The sequence below is a fragment of the Carassius auratus genome, chromosome 26 (genome assembly GCF_003368295.1).
Source record: "Carassius auratus strain Wakin chromosome 26, ASM336829v1, whole genome shotgun sequence".
Classification (NCBI taxonomy): domain Eukaryota; kingdom Metazoa; phylum Chordata; class Actinopteri; order Cypriniformes; family Cyprinidae; genus Carassius; species Carassius auratus.
Genome location: NC_039268.1, coordinates 19,348,479 through 19,375,625, shown reverse-complemented (window position 1 = coordinate 19,375,625; position 27,147 = coordinate 19,348,479). Strand labels below are relative to the sequence as shown.

The 27,147-nt window shown below is 31.7% G+C and overlaps 1 protein-coding gene across 1 annotated transcript in view; it reads right to left on the bottom strand.

The window, feature by feature from the left end:
* Positions 1-27,147, bottom strand: part of LOC113044589 (prostaglandin F2 receptor negative regulator-like) — a 40,234-nt gene that overhangs the window by 5,132 nt on the left and 7,955 nt on the right. Inside the window, exons 3-8 of the mRNA XM_026204690.1 lie at positions 25,331-25,738; positions 22,500-22,859; positions 13,218-13,640; positions 10,524-10,913; positions 9,366-9,473; positions 582-887 (exon numbers count right to left, since the gene is read on the bottom strand). Of these exons, the coding sequence (XP_026060475.1) occupies positions 582-887; positions 9,366-9,473; positions 10,524-10,913; positions 13,218-13,640; positions 22,500-22,859; positions 25,331-25,738 (1,995 nt within the window). The remainder of the gene's footprint in view (positions 1-581; positions 888-9,365; positions 9,474-10,523; positions 10,914-13,217; positions 13,641-22,499; positions 22,860-25,330; positions 25,739-27,147) is intronic.

The following is a 27,147-nucleotide window of genomic DNA, read 5'->3' as shown; positions in this document are numbered from 1 at the left end:
TATATATATATATATATATATAATGAAGCACATATAAATAAGTAAATGCACAAATAAACTCATAATAAATAAATCAATATTTTTTACAGGCACAAAGTTATTAAAGCAAATTTCAGAGCTTTCATAGCTTCATAGACAAGACATTTTCTGTGAAAAATTACTTAATTCTTCTATCATATTTTCAGTCTTCTATCATATTCATAAGACTTGGAAAAAGTCACATGGATTGAAGTTATGACTTATGGTGTTTTCTGGTCTTATTGGAGCTTGACAGATTCACTGTGCATTACTGGTGTATGAAAAAGAATTATGGAAGAAAGAAAATCATACAGGTTTTGAAAGATTCTCTGAAAGATGACAATGACACATTTTGCTAGACTATTCCAAGTAAATGCACAAGATTTCTTAATATTACACATGCATGCTCCAACACGCACCGAGAAGTTTCGGATAAACGCAATTTCGTCGTGGGAACGAGAATCAAATGCTGGCAGCCTCCCATTTACGTATAAAAGCTTGTGAAACTAGCATGACTTGGTTTGAGGGTTACATTTAGCAATTCTGTGGACTTTATTACTCACATGCAAACTTGACACTAAGAAAGACTTTCTGTGAGAGGATCTCCGGCGTTTTGCTCCAGACTCTGGTGGCGGTCGAGCGGATCCAGGGTGTTGCGGTGCAGTAATAGTCACCAGCGTCACTGTCCTGTGTGCTGTGGACGTTCAGGACGAATCTTCGGGGTCCCAGGCGCTCCAGGCTGCAGTCGCTGCTGTCGTTGCGAGGAGCCTTGTGCACAACACCCCAGCGGTCCATACTGGCTAGCAGGGACGGGCTGTTTGAACCCTTCAGACGACTCAGAAACCACTTCATCTCGTACGCTACATCATCTGATGGGGAAGAAATCACAAGATAATGATTCATATGCACTGCAAAAAAAAGGGCATAAATCATGCATTTAATAAACTCCTTCAAAGTGCATGAATACCTAAATGAATGCATAAATTAAAATATGTTTAAATGTGTAAATAAATAATGCATTTAATGAACTCTAATAAATGCATAGATAAATAAATGAGTAAACAAATGTGTAAATATAGCAGAAATAATGCATGAATAAAAGCATAAGCAATAGTGTATAAATAAATGCATACCTAAACCCATGTATATTGTATATGTATTCATGTGTAAAGTGCATTAATAAATAATTGTATAAATGTGTAAATAAATGCATAAATAAACAGACACACATAAATAAAGCAAGCTTAACTTGAGCATGTGTACAGGGAGTCTTCCTTCTCAACATAATACAATAACATTGTGTAATAAGAAGATATTACGTTTCTAATCTACCACCATATAGAGCATAAAAAGCACATGAAAATGCCTCTAGAATCAAAAATATTAATATTGAGGACATATTTTTAGGACTGCAAATCTAAAAAAAAAACCTTTCCTTTAACATGCATTTTTTTAAGGTTTCTCTACCACTTTTTTTTGTTCTTGCATAGCTTATTATTATGGAGGTCATGCCAAGATCTCATCAAATTGCAAATCTTTCAGCTCCATTTCTTGCAGAAGTCTTTTCCCCTCACTAACACATACTGGTTCAAAGAACTAAAGATCAATTAGAAGATGTGGCATGTCCTATAAAAATAACGCTTTCTGTCTCCCATTGCTGGAACGGCAAATGGAATGCACATCTATGAGCAGAGAAAGAGTGAAAGAGACGACTATAAAGCCACTATGGTCCCAAACTAGCAATTAGACTGACTGTACGCCGGCCCACTGCTGTCAAACCCACGCGCTGACTCAAAGACCTGAACACAACGGCCCTCTCCCCATTACACAGACCTAGACAATGAATGAGAAAATGAGAAAAACCCACCAAACATTGCGGGACATTAGCTTTGATGAAATTGTTATCTCTCTTTCATAGTTCAAGAAGTCATGACGCATACCTGAGAATGCTGTTAACCCTAAAACCCCTGTAAAATTATGATTTAACCAGATTTACATATAATGTAATGAACTAGTTTTAATATAAGGATCAGTTCAGATCAATTCATTAATAAATGCATGAAGGCATAAATGCACAAATATATGCACAGATAAATGACAAAATAAGTGCATAAATGCATAAATAAATAAAAACAATATGTTAATAATATATGCACAAATAAATAAATGAGAATGTGCATAAATAAATGCATACATAAATAAAATGCACAAATGCTTAAATAAATGCATAAAAAAATGAATGGCCAAATTCAGAAATAAATGCATACATTTATTGCAAAAATTAAAGAATGAGGGCCCACATTTTGGTAAAATTAAATGCACAAACAAAACCAGTTTTAATGTTTTTTTTTTTTTTTTTATTCAGAAAGAAGAATAAATAATCTAATCTTTCCATTGATGTATGGTTTGTTAGGATCGGACAATATTACTATTTGAAAATCTGGAATCTGAGGGTGCAAAAAAATCTAAATACTGAGAAAATAACATTTAAAGTTGTCCAGATTAATTCTTATAAATGCATACTGTATTACAAATAAAAAAATAAGTTTTGATATATTTACAGTAGGAAGTTTACAAAATATCTTCATGGAACATGATCTTTACTTAATATCCTAATGATTTTTGGCATGAAAGAAAAATGGATAATTTTCACCCATACAATGTTTTTTCGGCTATTGCTACAAATATACCCCATAGACCTAAGACTGCTTTTGTGCTCCAAGGTCACATATAAATAATCAAAGAATACCGTGTAAGCTTCTTTAAATAATCAACTTCTCAGCTATTTCTCCTAACATATTCCTTCTGAGAAATAATAAAAAACAGACATAACTTAGTCAATAATGGACAAAGTGAGAATACAAAGCTTATAAAATGAATGCGAGCACACTGAGATGTATGTGACATTACTGGAGAAACATCAGAGAAGCAGGAGACTGAATTAAATCTGTTCTACAGACCTCACTGGTGATTTTTCAATACGCTGGGAAAATATAAAGAGAACAAAAGTGCACTGACCTGGAGCACAATAGATTTGAGACATTTCCGATATCCTGCTAATTACAGTTATTCTGTGGAGGTCGTCAGAGGATTATGGGTAATGTGGTTAATTATAAACCCAGCGCTCATGTTTGACCAGAATGCAAGAAATCCTTGGATGCCAAATAGTTAACCATTTGCATGTTTGTACAAATAATAAATCTAATAGTGTTTTCTGAGTGTGAACACTAGCAGCAATGATGCTCGCATCTAATCAGTGGACGATAATGGAAATGATAAAACGGTAATGGCAGCGCTTTATCTTCATGACGCATGGAGTCGTTTCAGATAGCGAGACGCAATGCTGAGGCTCTATTACTCCTCCCATGATCTCCTCGATCCCGTGTCCATCCTGAGCTAATGTGTTTGGAGTTTGGGTCAGCAGTAGGAGCGGAGCAGGCCTCGAAGGATACGAGCACACATCTGGCCCGAGGGACTTATGTACAGCGCAGAGGCATTCGATTTAATGTGCTTAACCAGAATGATTGTGCAAGGGTCACCTATCCTTTAAACGCACGTCAGTCCTCCGAATGTAAAGGCTTATTCAAAATAATTTCTTCTATGACACAATTGTGAAATTAAAATGTTCATTATTCCATTTGTCTTCGTAATCTTTATCAAATTAAATAACTGTGACCACCTCAGGATGTGTTTTTCCCCTCAGCAAGATTTTTTTTTTTAAATTAAATAATATCGTGAATAAATATATAATATTTAGAAATATATAAAAATGTATATATCAAATATATAAAAATATATAAAATGTACAAATAAATGTATAAAAGCAAATTATATATCCATGTGTGTAATAATAATAAACAGAATTACAGAATGTTATTTATATAATTGTATACATTTAATAATTGTATTACTATATATTAACATTTATTATAAGACTATATTTAAAATAGTAAAAATAAATATATGAATGTAAAATATTTTAAACAAATATAAGAAAAAATAAGCAAATTTCATACATATTTACAGTTATTTATATAGTATTTTTTACAATGCAGATTGTGTCAAAGCATCTTTACAGTATTAAAAAGGGAAATAGTGTCAAAACAAATATGTTTGTATAAAACATACAACATAAACATATAAACAATTAAAATTAAGCAACAAAATATATAAATAATAAAAATAGTATTTATATATATATATATATATATATATATATATATATATATATATATATATATATATATATATATATATATATATATATATATATATATACGATTTTAAAATTAATTTTTTTATAAAAAAAAAAAAAAAACTTTTATAATTTGACAATTTGAGAAAAAAAAAAAAAAAGAAAAAAATAATAATACTGATTTTCAAAATTTTACCTTCTTTTTTTCTTAATACATAAAGTGTGATAATCAGGTCCTCCAGCATGATTTGAGATCTTTCAAAGAGCATCTCGAGCCTCAACAGAAGTAAGAAAATCTGACCGATGGCACAAAGAGTCACATGACCGACAGAGAAAATTGCAAATTGAAAGCTGATTTTGCATCTTAGATTTTCAGTGTGCTGTCAGACATTTAAACCATATATCATGAAGATGTCTGGAGGAAGAACTAAAGGCACATCAGGGTGATACAGACGCAGAAGCTTGACTCGAACCTGCTCTTTTCTGGACAACAGACATGCAGAGTCTTACATAAAAGACAAAAGATGGTTATGAAGCCCTGCAGCCGAGGGGAAGTACTTGCTGTTCATCCCCTGAGATTACAGTGTTACTGATGTGCCAAGACTTTGGCCTTGGGAGGAAATAAAGCAGCGGAGAATGAGAATCTATTAGAGGAATGATAGATTACAATGAGTTAAAGCTTCCTTACAGATAAAACAACACGGCAGGAGCTGTCTCCAGGAAAAGTTGTTCGTATTACAGCATCTAATACTGCAATACACACAAACTCACAACTAAACACAGAGAGAGTTATATTCAGTCATTCAGTCCTCAAGAGTGTTGTTATTGTTAACTAGCTAAAAATATATCAATTGAAATAAAGTTAAAAAAATATATATTAAATGAAAAAATGTAATTTACAAGATTAAAAAGTGAAAATTTTACATTTTGTAAAATGTAAGATAATTGCTTGAAACATTTCTGAATTTAATAGAAAAATAAAAAAAACAACTGCAAGGGAAAAAGTGCCTGAATTATGAGATATAAATTCAGATTTGTGAAATAAATCGTCAGATAAATAAATAAATAGATAGATAAATTCAGAGTAAAAATTTAATTTTATAAAAATGTCAGAATTACATGAAAAAAGTCAGAATTACAAAATAAAAACTGAATAAAAATAAGAATTTGAGGGGGAAAAAAAGTCATAAATGCATGAAAGTCTGAATTGTGAGTTCATATTACATATATAAAAAACTGAAAGGTCAGAGATTGTGAGATTATATTGTAGTTTTTATTCTATTCGGAAATAAACTTTGATTGTTCTGGTACTGGTTTGTGCACAAAGAATGCATGTGATATTAATCAAAACTGGGTGATTTAAAATGCAGGTGCAATATTTTGAAAGGATCTTATGAAGCGTTCTAAACTAAGACTCATAAATAAGAGGATATGCAGAAGTATAAACACACCTGAGGCGAATTTCTGAAATAAAAGGCTTGTGTTTGTGCATGTTACCTTGTGTGGTTCTCAAACTGTTTTAATCAGACAACAAAAATCACAACTGTATATATATGTGTATTGCATTTCTGCAACATTATAAATTATGACACATGACGTCTTGATCTTGAGGCAGCTTGACATGTTGCTGCACGCTGAAAAACACACACACCGTGACCCAGTTTCACATGACATCAGTTTATGAAGTCTTTTCCCAACATTAAACATTCATTTCTATGTTTGTGCTGCAATAAAGGCAAGCACAGACACGTCTGAGTCAGATTTCACTAACGTCCTCCTAAAGACTGGTTTATTGCCTCATCCTGACCAACACTTAACCTCCAACAGGTTACAAATATTTCCAGAGAAAACCGTCATCATAAAGGTGAAACCTGGATTTTTTTCGGGTGTTGAAATACTTCCTCATACTTCAGTTCAATGAAAGTCACTGTAAGATAACCTTCCTTTCCTTTGACTATTTGTACTTAAAGGGTTACTCCACCCCAAAATGAAAATGTTGTCATTAATCACTTACCCCCATGTCGTTCCAAACCTGAAAAGCTTTGTTAGTCTTCAAAACACAATTTAAGATATTTTGGATGAAAATATGGAGGCTTGAGACTGTCCCATACAAGCCAAAACAATAACAGTGTCAAGGTCCAGAAAACGTATGAAAAGTTTTCATCAAAATACTCCATCTGTCATCAGACGTGCAATCTGGGTTACATGAAGCGATGGGAACACTTTTGGTAACCAAAGAAAACAAAAATAATGACTTTATTCAATAATTAATTTTTCAACGGTATCCTCTGTGTCACTCCATATCACCGTGCTGTGTATGCTCTTCTGTGTCCTCCACACCACAAGGATGCGCTGTTTCTATGTGTATTTAGCTTTGATTTCAAATAAAACAATCATTGTTCGCTTCAAAAAGTGTTCCCGTCGCTTCATGTAACCCAGATTGCATGTCTGATGACAGATGGAGTATTTTGACGACGACTTTTCATACCATTTCTGCACCTTGACACTGTTATTTATTTGACAGTCTATGGGACAGTCTCAAGCCTCCAGATTTTAAGGGGTTTTGACCGACATGGGGGTGAGTTATTAATGACAAAATTTTTCATTTTAGGGTGGAGTATCCCTTTAAAACCTATATCTTGTTTTAATAAAAATAAAAATAATTAAAAAAAAAAACAAAAAAAAAAACTGTCAATTATTTAAAACAAAACATTAGGCTAATATAATGTATATTATATGATGATATAATATATATTAATTATATATAATACAATATAAGTATTTATCAGTTTAGTTTTTAGTTTTACATATACATATATATATATATATATATATATATATATATATATATATATATATATATATATATATATATATATATATATATATATATATATAAGATAAATGTTACTAGTTGTCAAGATAACATTAATCTTTTTGTAAATTCTGTTTAACTTAAAATAAACTAAAACTGAAATTAAAATGCATAAAAACCTATATCAATATAACAAATAAAAAAAATTGCTAAAATGTCACAATACAATTACTAAAAGTTTAACTAAAATTAAAACCAAAACAGAAAGCTTAAAAACGAATTCAAAATATTAATATAAACTATAATAGTGTTTTACAGATACATTGCAAATACATAGACTACTTATTTATCAAAATTGTTAAAAATTATAAAATCACACCAACATACTATGGTTATAAAACGTTCAGACCGTGACATGAAACAAAAATAAAAAGTGACAGCGAATCTCTCCTTTTCTCCCATTGCTCTTTTCTCAAAGCACACATGAGCCAAAGAGTCTGAATTAAAGCGATAGTATTTTTTAAATGTATGTTTTAGCTGTAATTACCATCCATTTACATTATTAGACTGATAGACTGCAACGGTTTGAGCTAAAAATCTCAGTTTTTTTTTTGTTTCACAGTAGAAATGCCCTGGGGGTAAGCAGATAAACATCACATTTTCATTTTTGGGTGAACTATCCCTTTAAGATATAACTTTTCAGAAAATATCTGTTTTAGGCTTACAATCAGAATTAGGTGCTTCTTCACCCCTCTTAATCAGCTATTTTAGGAATAAATTATGGATAAGGTTAGGTTTAGGGGTAGGGATTGGGTTTAGTCTATGTTTTTGGACAATAATGTTGATCCAGGATCATGTCTTACTTGGCAAAAATCACGGCGACTGTGAACATTAAATGAACTTTCATCGTGTAAACACACCTAAAGGAAGTAACACAAGGAAATGGATGAAATAAATCAACAAGTGTCCTGAATGACTCAGTGAAGCCATAAATGCCTGATCTTTATGATCTGTGAAAAATAAAACACTACAGAATCAAATGTTTGAATAGAAACTCCTGCTAGATGTCAACAAACTGGACTGAAGAAGTGCTCACACACACACACACACACACACACACACACACACACTTAAACAGACTAGCTCTTGTTTTCAGAACAAAGATCCAAATGCAACACGAGCAGGCACGAGCACATCTGCTGTTAGCTGATCTGTTATTATTGCACAAATCTGATCTGGGTCTCGCTGTGAACCTGATGATTTTGGCTGAAGTGTGGAACATCTCAGGAACAGGGTTTGCATGATTTTTTTCTCAGTTGTCGCAGAGGAATGAGCGTCTTCTAATAGTGTTTAATGAACAAAGTAAGACTGATAACATAATATAACCTATTTATTCATGGCCTGGGTTTAGTAAAATAACGGTTTTGAACTCAAAGTACTTCTGTGATCTCTTGACAAAGTGATGTTTTTCTGTAATGCTGTAATTTTGTTTTGTTTTGGCATCAATATATTTGATGAAAATGACGAGTTTTTCACTTATGATGAGTTTGTTTCTTCATCAGGTTTGGAGAAATGTAGCATTGCATCAGTTTCTCAGCAATGGATGCTCTGCAGTGAATGGGTGCCGTCAGAATGAGAGTCCAAACAGCTGATAAAAACATCACAATAATCCACAGCACTCCAGTCCATCAGTTAATGTATTGAGAAGACAAAAGATGAAACAAATCCATCATTAATATTTCCATAGTCTATAATAACGTGAAAAAGTTTTCCTTTGTAAACTGTGCTTGATCTGTGCATATATCTCTCCTGATTCAGACGAGGCAATTTTTTCACTGGAGGAAGCTTTGTTATGGTATTTTAGCTGGAAGCAACAATTTTCTGTAAAAAAAACGTCTGAATGATGGATTTGTTTCTCACAATCACATTAACTGATAGTCTGGAGTGCTGTGGATTATTGTGATGTTTTTATCAGCTGTTTAGAGTCTCATTCTGACGGCACCCATTCACTGCAGAGCATCCATTGGTGAGACACTGATGCAATGCTTCATTTCTCCAAATCTGATGAAGAAACAAACTCATCTGCATTTTGGATGGCCTAAGGGTGAACCCATTTTAAGCAAAATAATTTTTTTTTTCCGGTGTGTTTTCTTCTTCATGATTTAAACATTAATCTAACAAGATTTACTCTATGTTTAAAGAAACAAACTATAAGATTCTAAATGTTTCAACTGATAATTGGTTTACACCAGCAGTGTAAAGTTATTCCTAACTAGCATTCATCTGTCTTCTTTATTTGATTTGTGTGTGGATGAGAGAGAGAGGTGTGTAACTCGCCTGTAGTCGGAGACGTGCCGCTAACACTGACATCACACTCCATCTTCACAGTTTCCCAGGGGAACACACTCGTTGTGTCTGAACTGATGGACACATCAAACGTGGGACCTTGTGAGAAATCATAAAACAGGACAAAAATAACTTCATTTAAGTCTTATAAGATAGACATGTTAAAGTATACTGTATATTGAGCATTATGTGAGTCATTTGAACTACTGTTAAAAAGTTCTATAAGATTTGTTACATGTTTTTGGAAGAAGTCTCTGCATTTATGAGATCAAAAATACAGATACAAATACAAATTCAAAATACCTATTTTCTATGTGAATGAATGTTAAAATGGAATTTATTTCTGTTGTCCTTTTGATTTCAGGGTAAAATGTGATAATGATTGTATTAATAACATTATTATTATTATTATTATTATTATTATTATTATTATTATTATTATTATTATTATTATTATTATTAATTTAATTTGTAAAAGCACTTTTCTCAAGCCCTATGTACTATAAGCCAAACAAATGTAAAATAAATAAATACAAACAATTAAATAAATAAATAATAAATTAAATTAATAAAAAAATATACAATACAATATAAAATATAAAAATAAAGAAAAGGAAAGAAAAAAAAAAAAATTGTCTCAAAATAAACTACATTATTGCCCAGCTCTTGATTTTCTGTAAATAATAACAACAATATTAAAAATAATATTTTAATTCAAAATTTTTGTTATTGGTATTATTATTTTATCACAAACAGTAATTGGAATTATTATATCTAATAACAACAACATCAACAACAACAACAACAATAATAATAATAATAATAATAATAATAATAATAATAATAATAATAATAATAATAATAATAATAATAATAATAATAATAATATAATTATTAATAGTAGCATTTTATTATTAATAATCTTAATTTTATTTGTAAATGCATTTTTCTTAAAGCCAGGTGCTACAAGCAAAATAAACATGAAATATAAAACAACAAACTTCAATGATACACCAAATACAATAAAATAACAAACACATGTTACTGTATATAAGCAAAAACAATTTCTCAAAGCAGCAGGGGCATTCGTAATGTTAGAAATTGAAATGTTTTTGTGAAATTGATCTAAATATATCTTGCATCCTGTACCTTTGTGTATGAAATCGATCTGAACCTTATTGGACACTCCTTTGGCCATCTCCACCCAGTCTTCCCCGCTCTGCTTCGTCCAGGCCTTCATCTCACACCAGTAAAAGCCTCGATCGGTCTCTCGCACCGCCGGCATCCGGAACTGGAACTCCCTCTTCCCGCTCTTCACCAGCATCAGGTCCCGGTCTTCCTCCAGCTGCAGGACCATCTCGAGGCTCAGAGACGCCAGTTTGCGGCTGGACGACCCGATGGCCTCCTCGGACAAGACGAGGATGGAGAAGGCGGCTCCCGGTGGGATGTTCTGGACGTGAGTCTGGCAGCTCATCTCAAACCTGGAGCCGGCAGCTGAAGCTTCACGGAGACGCCGGGCCACGACACTGAGTACAGGACCTGAGTGAAACACATGAGGAGAACCAAACACATCTCATTAATAGTGACTCCGGCGATATCGTTGACTTGATTGCAAATAAATACACAGACACTGTTTAAACTGTACAGAGATGACATCACTGAATTCAATGATGAACTGCCTTTAACTATCATTATTGACACACTGTTTTCCTAATGAATGTTGTTCAGTTGCTTTGACACAATGTTGTTTGTTTAAAGCGCTATATAAATAAAGGTGACTTGACTTGACTGCAGATTAAATGGAGACTTTAATTAATGCAACTGTGCTAATGTTTGCTTATATTTGCTCTGCGATCAAAAGTCAGAGATATCAATCAGGGCCATCAGTGTTAACTTAAAATAAAATTATTAAAAAAATCTTGTTGATTGCAATGAAATGAAATTAAATAATGTTATTTTATGTTATATGTCATATCATATCATATGCAATATTTACAAACAACAAAAAATATTAAAAACACTAAAAAACATATAGCTTCATTACAAAGGAATAAACTATTAATAATAATAATAATTATTATTATTATTGTTATTTTATTTTAGCATAATATATATTCATATTTATTTTATTTTATATAATTTTAAATTTTATTATTTAATATTTTATATAATATTCATATTGAAATATTAAAATATTAATTAAAATGTAGTATTATGTGATATTAAAATAACACTGATATTATTGCGATATCAGCCGCTATCCTCATTATACTGCTGCAAGCAATATAAACATTAAATATTAACACAAAATAAAATTTCAATTCACGATTCACCAATAAATAAAATAAATTATTTACTTAAATAAATAAAAATAAAAAACTCTGAGCTCTGAATGATCGACATCTAAATATCATGCAGAAATACAGTCATAATGCAACACTGCCATGTCTTCTGGCTGAAAGTTATTGGTCTTGAATTGCATAAGACAATGGATTCGCATCTTGGAATATAAAAAGTGTCCCAATATAGCAGGCACAATATCAGATAATGGCAAAATTATGCCAAATGTTCAGATGTCATTATAGCTGCAATTGCAGCTGTGTAACTTGATGCAGCAACCGTTTTGAACACAAGTGTTCAGCATGTCAGAAAAAACTGCACCCTGTGGAGAAATGCATCAGACCCGCAACTCACAAAACACATCAGAATATAATACAAATGCATAATTTATACGTCCTCATGAAGCAGAGGATTCCCCATTACAGAGATGGCGCTGGTTGAAGTCAACCGGGGCAAATGCTTCCATGCATGTGGTTATTCCATTCAGGTAATTATAGAAATGATGCAGGAAATCAATGAGCTGAGACGTCATGTGTCAGACCAGAATAGAAGCGTGAACATTTGAGCTGCAGTACGCACAGGTGTCTAAAACAAACGAGACACTTTTGATATTTCACATACAGTGCAAACTAAACAGAAAAATGTTTTACTAGTCTTGCTGAAACTTGTTGCAAGGTTTGCAATTTTCTGCTTTGGGTGAACAAATTTTCTAAGATTTCGTAGTCATCCAAATGTATACTTACACTACCTCACGATACGACTGGTTTCACTTTGAACTTTTGATTGAGGAAAAATGGTTGATATACAGTAATAATATTAATATTGCTATTATTAATATAATAATAATTTGTGTGTAACTTTTCACAAAGCCAAAATGATACAAACTATATATATATATATATATATATATATATATATATATATATATATATATATATATAAACACAAAATAAAATAAAAAAAATAAAAAATATATATATATATTTTTATTATTATGAAAATAAAATTAATTCTAAAAATATAAATGAAACGTAATACAAATTACATAACAATCAAAATACTTTACCTCACAATATGATTTAATTCACTTTTGTTAACAACAACAATATTATCTTTTGAATAAAAATAGTTAAATACAAATAATGATAATAAAATATTTTTTGTTAAATACAAATAATAATATTTTCAGGAGCATACTATACATACCTCATGATATTATTTGATGCACTTTTGTCCTTTGGATTTTGGAATAAAACAGTTTAATATAATATAATATAATATAATATAATATAATATAATATAATATAATATAATATAATATAATATAATATAATATAATATAATAATATTTGCACAAGCAAAATAAAGTTTAAATACTGACAAACAATACTCAATTGAAACACTTCAATGATACACCCAAAAAAAAAGATTTTTTTTTTTTAAATAAACAATAAACTAACCCTAAAAAAAATTACAAAACCATCCTAATGGATGCACACTTACGCTTGTTAGCAAAGCTGACTTTCAGCGCTGAGGACACATGCTCGGCAGCCTTTTTCCAGTTCCCATGTCGAGACGGCACCCATGCGGTTACAGCACATGTGTATTCACCAGCGTCGGCGTCCGTCGTGTGAAGGAGGCGGAGCTTGAACACGGAAGGTTCTGCTCGGGTCACTGTAATAAGCCCCGCCTCCACGCGGCTCTTGTACGTCTTGCCTGCCACCAGGTTCCCGTTCTCATCCAGAGAGGCGATGGTGTGAGTGGATAACGGGACGTCTCCGGGCTGAACGCCTCTGTACAGCCACGACACTCCCAGCCGCCCGCTACGAAGGTTCGACACATTTGTGACTTTGCATTCCAGCTCCGTCGGGTCGCCAGACATCTTTGCGTTCACAGATGAGTTCAGAACAACAGTGTACTCTGGATCTGAGAGAGAAAGAAAAAATATGTTAAACTACATTTTTGTGTTGCACATATATTTCCGATCAACAAAACGAAACAAATAAGGAAATAACCTACATTTTTGGATTTTTAAGGAATGTTGTGCATTTTAGGATATTAATTCAAGTTTGGCTCTAAAAAAAGTATTTAACTGGTGATTTGTGTCCGCATTGTGTTATTATTTTAGTCATTTTCATGATTAGAAGTAAACATTTAATACAATTCTTGACAGGCAAAACAACTCAAACCATGTTTGTTGAGGAAAAAAATAAACATCAAAACTCACAAAACAAAAAACAAAGCAAATTCAGAACAAAATAAAACAACTGATATTAAAACAAACCTAAAAATATGTAACAAAACACAAAATGTTAAAAAGTAAAACAAAGACAAAACACAAAAAAAACATAAAAGGCCCTGTCAAAACAAAACATAAAAATCTAAAAATAAAAAATAAAAACAGAACAAAGCAGAACATTACCAAATATCCTTAGCAAAAATAACTAAACAAAAAGCTTAAATGTTAAAAAGGTCATAAAACAACTAAAATAAAAAGCCCTACTTAATTACACAAAACAAAAAGACTAAAGCAAAACAAACAAAAAACTAAATAATTACACAAAAAATAACAAATCACACAAAACACACATATAAAAATAAAAATCCCTAATAAATCAGATATTGCAAAAAAGTGAAAAAGCGAAAACAAAATAAAACACAAAAAGTTGAAAAAAAGCAAACAAACTAAAAATTCAAAACAAAATAAAAAAGCCCTGACAAAGCAAAACAAAAACAAAATAAGAAACAAAAACACACAAAATAAATCCAAAAGCCTTAAAAAGCACAGAAAACAGAAAACAAAATAAAGCAAAACACCGAACAAAACTGAAAGCTCCCAACCAAACAAAACTGAAGAAAATCACACACACACAAAAACAAAAATCTTTAGAAAAATCACACAAAACAAAATGCTAAAGCATAAAACAAACAAAAACTAAACAAAAAAACTGCCCTAACAAAACAAATCATGAAAAGCCAGAAAACAAAACAGAACAAAAAGAAACACAAAACATAACTATAACCATAGCAAAACAAATCACATAAAATAAACAGTCAAAGTGACTCAGTCCATGTTTGTTGAACAAAAGAAAGCTGGATGTATTTTGTATTTAGTCGACACTTTTATCCAAAGTGACTTACAATGCATTAAGGCTATACATTTTTTACCTAACATGTGCTCCCTGGGAATCGAACCCACAACCTTGTGCTGCTAACGCAATGCGTAACCAATTGAGCTACAGGAACACTATTATAACTTTGATTTTGTGCTACCAAAAATAGGCCTAGATTTTAGAAGTCTTAGACACGTGAGACAGTGTAAGTGTTCCTCCCAGTCCATGGGCTCACGTGCACAATCACACACTCATTAAAGGTGTGTGCTGACCCCGTCTCCAGGCTCTTGGCTCACCAGTGTCAAGTGTTTCTGGGCTTCGCGCCCGGTGGGCAGTGAACGACTCCCTGCATCGCTTCCTATACAGCTGGGACCTTCATGCATGGGCGAGCAGTAGAGACACACAAAGACTTACAGTGTGCCAAAGAAAACGCCATTCTCCCACATACACAGTCTCCGAATACTCACAGAACACAAATACCTCGGAAAAAAACACATGAGAGAGGAGCAGGACAAATGAAAATCATCCAGACTCTCACTCACAAACACAACTGACTTGAGTCTCACATGTGGTGGTGGGCTTTGTGTTAAGCTTTTGGACGTCACGCCGACTGAGTCACTGGGACCATCTGCGCCGTGTGGCTCTCATCCGCATCACTTCCTGTTCGATAAGCCCCTCCCACTTATAGTGGGATAATACACAGCCATTCTTCATATGCATCAAACTAAAATTAATGAAAACTGAAAATATACAAAATAAAAGTCGATTTCAAAACATAATTAATCATTTATAAATAATAGCACTACAAATATTTATAATAATATAATATAATATAATATAATATAATATAATATAATATAATATAATATAATATAATATAATATAATATAATATAATATAATATAATATAATATAATATAATACCAAAATCACATTTTAAAACTGGTTTAATATTTCTTCTCTTTTTTTTCAAGAGGGGCTCCTACTTTTCCGAGTCAGCTAATTACTTTTAAAGTGAGTAACTTAGTTTGTTTCTCCATCAGAAGACCTTCATGATTCTCAGCACAGTTTGGTCATGTGACTTTATGGGATGAAGCAGAGAAAGTTCTAGTTAAGGGAAGATAAATAGAGACGGGACGAGAGCAGGTTGTGTTTCTTTACCCACACAAACAGAGCCCATGAGATGAATGTCCCACAGGAGCTCTAAAGCCGGTCTCTATGGACGGGAACACAGTGTCCTGGGAACGGAAGAAGGGTCCGAGAGAGTGACTGTCAATCAGTTTAAACAAGAGCCTCTTCACTCCACATGATCAGACTTTATCTCTTTGTGCTCCGTCTTCTTCTGTCTGTTTCGTTCTCTCACGCTTTCTTCAGTTTGCTGCACAGCTGCAGAGAATAAGCTGTATGTTCTCAGATCAGTCCTCGTCTGTTTGGTTTATTTGTTCATTAAATATAGAGAGACTGATGCAGCGAAAGGTGAGATTAGATTTAGATTTAAATTTAGAAAAAAATGGAAACCCACACTAAGATGCTGGATGACACCAGAGCGTCTCTCATATTTATACTTAATACAGTAAATTAGAATGCAACTATAAACCTGTACAGATTAAAATAATCAGAATAAAACAGAACTGAAAAAATCACTTTTTTTTTAGTTTTTTAGTTTCAGTTTTTTAGTTGATTTTAAATCAAAATCAGTAAGAACAAAAATCACAATGAAAGTTCAGAAATCAGAACCAAATACCAAATAATTTAATAAAAAAATATATGTAACTGTATAATAATAATAATAATACTACATACTAGAATAATAATATTGTATAGTGTAAATAATAAAAACACTACATCAAATAATAATAATAATAATAATATTCATAAGAATAATTAATATTAATATTAATATAATAATAAAATAATTATTATTTAAAAGTAGAATAATAATATAATAAAATAAATAAAAAATTACAATTAATCAGATACAAATACATTACAAATTAGAATAAAGTAGGAAATTGTTTAATAAAATACATATATTACATAAAAAATGTGTAATTACTAATAAAGTAATTAATTTTATGAATCAGAATAAAACATAACAAAAAACACTAACATTAGAATAATTTTAAACAAAATATATTAATTAATCAAATAGAACAATTAATCAAAATATAGATTTAGAAACAAGACTATGACAATACATAATTAAGAAATAATAAAATCTAAAATAAAATTATTATTTTATGAATAAGAATAAAATATAATTGAAGAAAGCACTAACAATGGGGTAATAATTTTAAACAGACACAAATAATTAATCAATATATATAAAAAAATCTGAATGAAATAGATAATGGAGAATTATTTAATAAAGCAAAAGATTCACTAATCATAATCATTTTGTTAATCCGAGTAGAATAGAACTGACTAAAGAAATCACCAAGATTAATTAAATTAAAAAAATATTATTATAAATTAGTAAAATAAAAAGGAAAAACTAAAAACAAGTAAAATGCAAAAAAAAATAAAATATAATAATAATAATAATAATAATAATAATAATAATAATAATAATAATAATAATAATAATAATAATAATAAATAAAAATAAAAAATAAAATGTTCCAGCATGATATGCTGTATGTGCACAACGATACACAAACAGGCCAAACATGACACTAGAGACTGTACAGAATGAACATAGCTTCTGGTTGCTGGGCTCACCGGGTCTCAGAATCATTAACACTAATGAGTTTGAGCAGCACAAATCATCCATCAGTGCATGACAAGATGGAAAACAGCTCCTGAAATCTTCAGCTGTTTCTCTAACAATTGAGCCGGCGTTGCTTCATACGATCTCGGAGCATATGGCATGGGTTCAGGCGGTACAGTATGTCAGCGTGCTGTTAGTGCACTTCACTGCTTTGATTGAGCGCTGCGCAGACAACAGCAAACAGCAAACACACCGTTCTTCAAAACCAGCTGATAACGGCGCAAACTACAACATGCAAAGTGTGCAAGACTATTCACAGCAGTTATCAGGAAACCACAATAACACGACTCCATCATCAACACCTCAAGACACCGCAGGCGCAGACTTTGATCTTACACACAAAAACAAGCCACACACACAGAGCCCAACTAAATCATCTGGATCACTGTGCATTAAAGAGCTCAGTGATGAGACTGAATTATAAGAGCAAACACAGCAAGACAAATAAACACGAGCGAGACAACGGAGTCATTAGGAGAATGTTGGCAGGAGTCTGTTCATACAAACGTGAAAAGCTGAGGAACAGATCTTTACTAGGAAATGCATTGACTGTTCTGCTGAGGTGTTAACTCTTTTAATTAGTTTAGACGTTTATAAACAATTACATGCTTTCATTCATCAAGGACACTTTGAGCTGATCCAAAGTGACAGGAAAGACACAAAGACACAATTAATGCTGATCGTTTGAACTTTTTGTTCATCTGTGAATCCTGAAAAATAAATTGCATCACAGTTTCCACAGAAATATTGTGCAGCACGCTTGTTTTCAACACCGATAATAATCAGAAATGTTCCCTGAGCAGCAAATCAGCAAAAGAATGATTTCTGAAGATCATGTGACACCGAAGACTGGAGTAATGATGCTGAAAATACAGTTTTGATCACAGAAATAAATTACAGTTTAAGAGATATTCATATAGAAAACAGCTGTTTTAACTTGTAATAATATCTCAGAATTTTACTGATATTACTGTATTTTGTAAACAAATAAATGCAGCCTCAGCGAGCTAGTTTTATGTCAGTATCACTGATATGAATTGATAATTTTGAATCAGATGTTATTTTTATATTTTTGTTTTATTTTTGTAGTATAATTTTAGTAAAAAAAAAAGTATTTTGTCTATTTAAGTAAAATAAATTCCATATATATACATTTGAAGTTATACAAAAAAAAAAAAAAAAAGAAAAAAAGGAGAAATATTGGTTTGGCAATTAGTTAAAATAAATGTTATTTATATATATATATATATATATATATATATATATATATATATATATATATATATATATATATATATATATATATATATATATATATATAATGATTGTTTTATTTCAAGTAACAAAAATGCTTCCTATATGCATGTAGTGAGTATAATATTTTTTTAATAAAAGAGCATTACATAACTTTATACAGTAGTGTATATGTGATGCTCCCAGTTTGAGGGAAAAGATCCATCAGCGTAATCACATGCTGCCTACTTCTTGAACAGATTTGGTTCAGGAGCATCTCAAAGCCTCCAAAGCGACGGAAAGGAGAAAACAAAGGAGGGAAAAACAATACTTTTAGGCGTCCCACACAAAAAACCCATTCTCAGGTTCAGACATTAGCAGTTGAACAGGTCAGGTGTTTTCTGGAAGGAGAAACACGTTTCCTGAAACCGTGTTTAACGAACGAGAGCCAAACCGTTCAAGGCTGTTCTGCGGAAAACGAAAGCGATTTTAACACGAGATTGTCTTTAACATTAAGTGACTGTAGAGCACAGTGGGGTGGGAACTGGAAACCAATGAAAACATTCAATAAACACAGGTTAAAGAGCTTGTGTGAGTGTGAGAGAGAGGGTGTTGATTTCATTGTCTTCATTGGCTCTAGTTTTACAAATAAACCTTCAAATTATTATTTTAATGCAGTCCACCAAAGTCAAGAATCCTGCAAATCTTCTTCATAGATTTTAACTAGAGAGACTAGTTTCCAGATGTATATTAAAAAAGACGTTTATCGTCACATCTGGTCTTGAAAACACGTCCCATGCAGTCAACTTCAGGAAGTCACAGACAATATGTGATGTTTTCTAAGTCTTTTTTTTAATGCTTCAGAATCTTGTTGGTCTACAGTGCTGGAGGGAATTTCCTGCATTAAATATTGAAACCCTGTATGTCATCCCAAACGTTGCATTTTTTTCTGAAGAAATCGGTAAAAGGACGCTTGTCTCTTTCCTCGCACTAAAGGAAAATGCTTGGGACAGTAAGGAAATAAACATAATTTGATCTGTGCACTTCTTCATCGGGTTACATTCACATTTAATCGTTTAGCAGATGCTTTTATACAAAGCGATTTACAAATGAGAATAGAAAATAATCAGAATACAGCATGACACTAGATTACATCTAGATTACATAGGAAATCTGCCATCGAGCAGTGTATATTTATTTATTTCAATATTTCTTTTGTTAATATTTGTTATTATTTAAATTTTTTACAGCATAACTAAAATTTAGAATTAGCTTTTATTTTTATTTTTAATTTCAGTTTTTGTTCATTTTGCGCTGTATATATATATATATATATATATATATATATATATATATATATATATATATATATATATATATATATAAATAGATGATTAATTTTAAAAACTTTTAGCAGTTTTTTTTCCAATGCAGAATTTATCATTTTCTTTTTTTCTTTTTTAAAGTGTGTTTGCCATTTTCACTGGTATTTTTTTTTTTTACGGTTTCCATTTATTTTAATTTTAATTTAATTTTTTGAAATTATTGCAATGTATAATAAATGTAATATATTTCAGTTAGTGCTAAGGCAATATTCCATATATTTTCGTAAATTAAATTAAATTAAATTAAATTAAATTAAATTAAATTAAATTAAATTACATTTTTCTGTTTAATCTTTATTTCAGGTTAGTTTAATTATTTTAGTTTTATTTATTTCCGATGAGTAATTTTAGTGCTTCATCGTTAACTTATTTCACTTGGTTTCAAGGCATTATCAAAAAAAAAAAAATGTTTTAAATTTTATCTTTAGTTAACATAAAAATATCTGTTTTACAGACAAGCATTCAGAACGTATATAGAAACCTATTAATCTCAAACCTTGCTATTAATGGAAAGGTTTTCAGTGAATAATGACTTAATTTTCTGTCTTCAATCAATGTGCACAAGTGTGATGTCACAGAACCAGTCGTATGAGCCAGTTTTATGTAGTTTTTTCTGTATTTTTTTGGAGCTGAAACTAAATCCTACTCGTCTCACTCATTGAGAAGAGTAAACAACCCCAGATTTCTGCCTTTTAAGGTGAGCGACGCCTTCTCTTTCTCTGTAGTTCCTCACAGAATAAACAAGTTGAAGCTCTTCCCTGTGAATCACGCTGACAACGAGATCCCAAACGACTAACGCTGACTTCTAACAAGAGCATCGGGCTCAGAGACAGCAGTCCTCCATCAGGGAGACCACCCACAGCCTTCATGCATTAGCCAGTGACAGAGCGGATCTTCAGAAACATCTCGTGCCTGAAGCGTGCTTATTAACACCACTTTCACAAACAGACCACAGATCGAACGAATGCAACCTTTCTACTTTCACTTCTAGACACCTGACATTGATGGACGGGTTAAGAACTCACCAGTCAGGTAGTGAAGGTGAAATAACATGCCTAGATTTTATCTTACGGTTCTAAGGGCGGAACGATATGTCACAGATATTTGTGATCATTTAGCTAGTGAAAGAAAAAACTCTTATGATTCACTTCCTTGAATCATTTCAAACTGTCCATTTGAGTGAATCGTTAAAACTGAGTTTGCAGGTTCCCACAAGGCATCTTGTTATTGTCTTTATATACACTATTGGTAAAATGTTTTTTAAATACGTTTCTTCTGCTTACCAAGGCTACATTTATTCGGTAAAGATTTCAGTAAAACCAGTAAAATTCTATAATATTTTTAAGATTCAAAATAGCTGATTTCTATGTGAATTTATGTTAAAATATAATTTATTTCTGTGATACGTAGCAGTATTTTCAGCATCATTCCTCCAGTCTTCAGTGTCACATGATCTTCAGAAATCATTTTAATATGATGATTCACTGCTCAAGAAACATTTCTGATTATTATCAATGTTGAAAACAGTCGTGCTGCACAATATTTGTGTGGAAACTGTGATACATGTTATTTTTCTGGATTCTTTGATGAATAGAAACTTCAAAAGAACAGCATTTATTTGAAATCGAAATCTTTTACAACATTATATATATGTCTTTACTGTAACTTTTAATCAATTTAATGCACTTTTGCTGAATAAAAGTATTCATTTATGACAGTGTAAATTAAAATAATTTGTGTTCATTAAGTTAAAAAAAGTGTGAAAACATGGCTTGATTATTTTTTTATCTACTAAATTTACTGTTTAGCTATTAAATAAAATATCTTGCAAGCAATAACTAAATAGTTTGTTGAATACATTTACATTCATTTTAGAGTGAATACATAAATAAAGATATATACAGATTTAAAATTATTATTTTAGCTATATCATCCAGTCTTACCTGATACTAAAATATACACATTATTCTGATAAAACGTGATTTGCAAATCAACTTCTAATAGAAAACCCAAGCCCAACGCTTGAAAGATATTTTCCAGTGCACTAATACAAACGGCATATCATGCTTTTAATGCCATTTAAATACCAAGTAATCAACATCAAATTAATATTTTATGGATGAGGGAAGCAGAACGCATTTATATGCAGAGCTTCAGATGGCATTTTCTCCAAATGTCACTCTTTTCCACAAAACGTGAGACGCTGCGGGCTGTTTATGTCACGAGTCATGATATTATGAATGATACTTAAGAAGCTCAAGTGAAAGTTAAGCAACGTACTTACTTTGCTTAATAACGTGAACACGTACGGGGTCCGAAACCTTCTCCGTGGCCCGGTCCCATCGTCCACCGTCGCGCTGAACCCATGCACTCGCTTTACACGCATAGAGTCCCGCGTCAGACAGATCCACACCGTGAACCTTGAGCTGGAAATCCCACTTTCCCAGCCGCCTCACGTCCACTGCATTAGATGCATTGGTCAGCACGCCGTCACGACTCAGACGGGCCACAACCCGCGTGCCGTTCATCAGCCACGCCACCTCCAGATCCAGCGAGGCTTCAGCGGACACAGAACAGGTGAGGAGCAGCGACTCTCCTGTGGACAATGTGCTGTCGTCCTGAACCTGGACGCTGAAGGAGCTCGCTGAGGATTTAAAGAGAAAGACAAGCAGAAAATATGCAAGCATTAGAAATGGCACTGAAATCATACAGATCTCAATGATGCAAACTCAATAAACACATACATTAAGAGTAACAGTGATGCACTTGCAACCTCACGTTTCAGAACAGATTCAGAACAATTTGACATTAAAACTCTTAAACTAACCTTAAAGAAAATCGAGAGAAAACAAATAAGGTTTGAGAACAGATTTAAAACTGGCTGGTCAAGGAGCAAATCTCTCATTTACAGGCAAACTATTCCAAAGTTTACTAGACCTAAGAGCTCTTTGAGGAGAGTAAGGATTTAGAAGACCAGAGAATGCCTTGTACACAGAAACAGCTATTTTAAAATAAATTATAAACTTTGCAGGAAAATGTTACTAAAATGACTAAAACTTAAATAAAAACAAAGCTAAAAAAAAAAAATTTAATTACAAAAGAACATAAAATGATTAAAACGTAAACTTAAATTGAAGTTTAAGAAAAAGAAGAGAAAAAATAAAAGCTAATTTAAAATAAATAGTAAATATTTTAATAGAATGAACAATAAAAGCGCATGATAAAATAACTAAAACTTCAACTAAAATTAAAATGCAAAGCATAAAAATGAAAGCTAATTTAAAATATTTCTAAATACTATTTAGTATAAAAACAGTAAAAGCACATAAAATTATAAATAAATATCTATAAAATATTAAAATATACTTTTAGTATACGGAAAAGAGCAGCATGAACATTCTGCTAAATTTCCCTTTTGTTTTAAACAGAAAAAAGCAACTCATTCCAGGTTTGCCATAACATAAGTAAGCAAATGATTCCTGAATTGTCATTTACGGTTGAACTATTCCTTTAATTTGTAAAAGCAAACTCTAAGTCATTTCTCCTGGGGATGAGTGATATTCAGCACATCACGTTAGACGACACAGACTGCTTCTGTGCTCTATGTTCTCTTAACATCTTCTAGTTACAATCTCAAACAACACAAAGACTCGGAGAGTTTGCGTAACGTCTGCTGGATGGTTCTCCAGACACCCGCAGTCTTCCTGATTTTAATTAAAACTCTGCAGTAACATTGACAGTATATATGGTAACCAGGCAGGAATTTCACTGGCAACGAGAATTCAAACAGCCTGGTTTATGAGAAAGGTCTGAAGACGTTAAACAAGATAAAACCAGTCAAAAGAGCATATCTACTCTTCTCGAGGGAGGCGCTGCATGACTTTAACAACTATAATCAATTCTCCTTCATTCCCTTTTTCCTCCAAATGCAACTTATTTATTCATTTGATCATTGATCATCCGAGCGAATTGCATAACAATGATTCATCGTAAGTACTTTTATACTATCAAATTGGATTATTTCATGGCATTATGATCATGACAGTTTCCCAGGAGACACAACACAACTAAAGTGATGAAGTTGACAATATTAAGCAAATACACAACAATATAAAGTCATAATGGAAGAGAATTAAAGGAATAGCTCACTGAAAATTGTGCAAGTCATAAGATTAACTTTATTTTTGTTTGCTTTTCAAGACTTTAGCAAATTTAATGTATAAAATGCATACTTTTTACAAAATTTAAATTACATTTAATGCATCATTTTATTTATATAAAAATAAAATGTAACATTCATAATTTAATTTCACTGAATGCATAATAAAAAAACCTAATATTATTTAATTTCATTTAATACAAAATAAAAATAAACATTTTAATTCATTGAATTATATTTTAATTTATATTATTTATAAAAATAAAAACTAATATAATTTATAATTCAACATTTAATTTCAACGAATGCATAACTTATATATATATATATATATATATATATATATATATATATATATATATATATATATATATACATACATATAATGTATAACAATTTACACATTAAAACAAGTAATTTAATTTGAAAGCATTATTTTTTTTCCAAATGTATGATTTCATTTCAATGAATGCATTACTTAATTTACTTATTTTAAAAGAAAAAAACTAGCATAATTCATAAATCAATTTCATTCCATGTACAATAAAAAAAACAAAAAAACTTTTTATCATTAAATGTAATACATTATTTAATTTGCAACTTATGTAATTTACAATTTAATTGAACAATTTAGTTTACATAATTAAAAACTAACAAAATGACAAAAGCACAAACTACGGCGAAAACACAAAAAACAGTAGTAGCCAATTCTAAATCTGAATTAATACTATAAATAGTATAAAAACAATACAAAAATATAAAAATCTGCATGCAAATGGCATAATCTGAGTTTGTTACGGTTTCTCTCCTAAAAATGTCTTCTCCTAAAAAAATGCTAATGAACATACAGTAAGTGAATCTCATATAATTTCTACTAATATATTTTAATTGTGTCATGGCTTTATTCTGTTGTGCTTTGGTTTTTTTTTCTCGAGTTGTTCTAAAGTGTTACTAACCCGTCGGGGTGACAGTCACTTCTCCCATCTCCATGGTCTTCTCCTGAATACGGTTCCAGGCTCCCTGCTCTCTCGTCCACAGTCTGGCCGTGCACATGTACATGCCCTGATCCGCCGGCGTCGCTGCGGAGAGCACAAGACTGTGCGAGACGCCGTTCCCCATTTCTAGCCGCATCCCGCCATCTGTGTAGCGCAGCATGTAATTGTTGCCAACCGTCACACCCAAATCTGGACCAAAGCTCAGCAGGTCCTCCAGCTGAGATGAGCCCTTCTTCACTGACCAGGTAAGAGACAGGTAAATTCCCTCCATGAAGTTACGGGAGATATTGCACAGGAGTCTGACGGATCCGCCCTCATGAACCACAGGGCTTGGGGCATCGGGAGCCACAATCAGACTGTTGGGAATAACTGAAATTGACAAGAAAATAAGAGTTTTAGAGAAAAGGTACAAGAACTAACACACCGATAAACCGATATATCGGCCAGCTTGATTTATCTGTTAACTGGAGATTTTTGTAGCATCCAAATTCTCAGAAGAGCCTTTTTTATTGCAGTATGTTTTACAATAAAATACTATTTCAGTTTATCTTCTTCAAAATTGTACATTTAATTCAATGTGTTAGATTATGTGTGATTATTTGTGAAATTCACTAGCAATATGAGAGTGAAAACTTAAATAATTTTTCAGTAAACTTTTATTTTCTTTTTTTTCTTTCTTTTATGTACACTACTGTTAATAGTTTGGGGTCAGTGAATTTTTTTAATATTTTTGAAAGAAGTCTCTTCTGCTCACCAGGTACAGAAAGATACAGAAACGTTATTTCAATTAAAAATAGCTGTTTTCTATGATAATATATTGTTGATTGTAATTTATGTGAAAAAAGCTGAATTTTAAGCATCATCTTCAGAAATCTGAAAGCTGATATGCTGCTCAATTTATATCCTGATTATATTCAATGTTGAAAATAGTTGCTGCACAATATTTTTATGGAAACTGTGATTAATTTTTTTTGAAGGTTAAAAAGAACAGCATTTATTTAAAATGGAAAACTTTCTAACATTTTTGTTACACATTGTTACTGTCAAATTTCATAAATTTTACTGCATGATTGATGAATAAAAGTATTATTTCATTTAAGTGAGGAAAAGATTACTGAAAATTATATTTGGATTTTCACTACACAAGTTTGTCTCTTGTATATTTAAGAGATGATTAGATATTGCACTTTATTTTACTACTGCACTTCACTTTTTACTTTCCTACTCTTAATTTTAAATAAAATTAAAATATATTTTCAAAATAGTTTTTAAAAAAAACCTGCTAGAAACCTGCAGTGAACTTTGCTTTAACACACCTTACTGTCAATGAATTACAGTAATAATATGACAGGAGAAGCCATTGTACATCGTCATCCAACCAGTTAACTTAGATTATATATAGACTCATAAAAGTGAAACAAAACACAGAGCATCACTGAAAAGAATCAATGCTAGTCTTACACAATCAAAGCAGACTTTGTGCCTGGCAGGTCTGATCATGAACATCACGCACCAGTGACTGAACCAGATCAACGAGTTTGACCATCAGAGGAGAACTCATGTGGGAACAGATGCAATCAAAGCAGTAAACTCTCTAAAAACTCTCTGTGTTTTTCTCGTCACATCATCTTCAACTGATAGTGCATGGATAGATACAGAGAAAGATAGACAGACAGAAGAACGATTTGAGAGGTGATTAGATAGCCAGATAGACAGATGGGAGGAAGGATGGATGGACACACATAGATAGATAGACAGATAGATAGATAGATAGATAG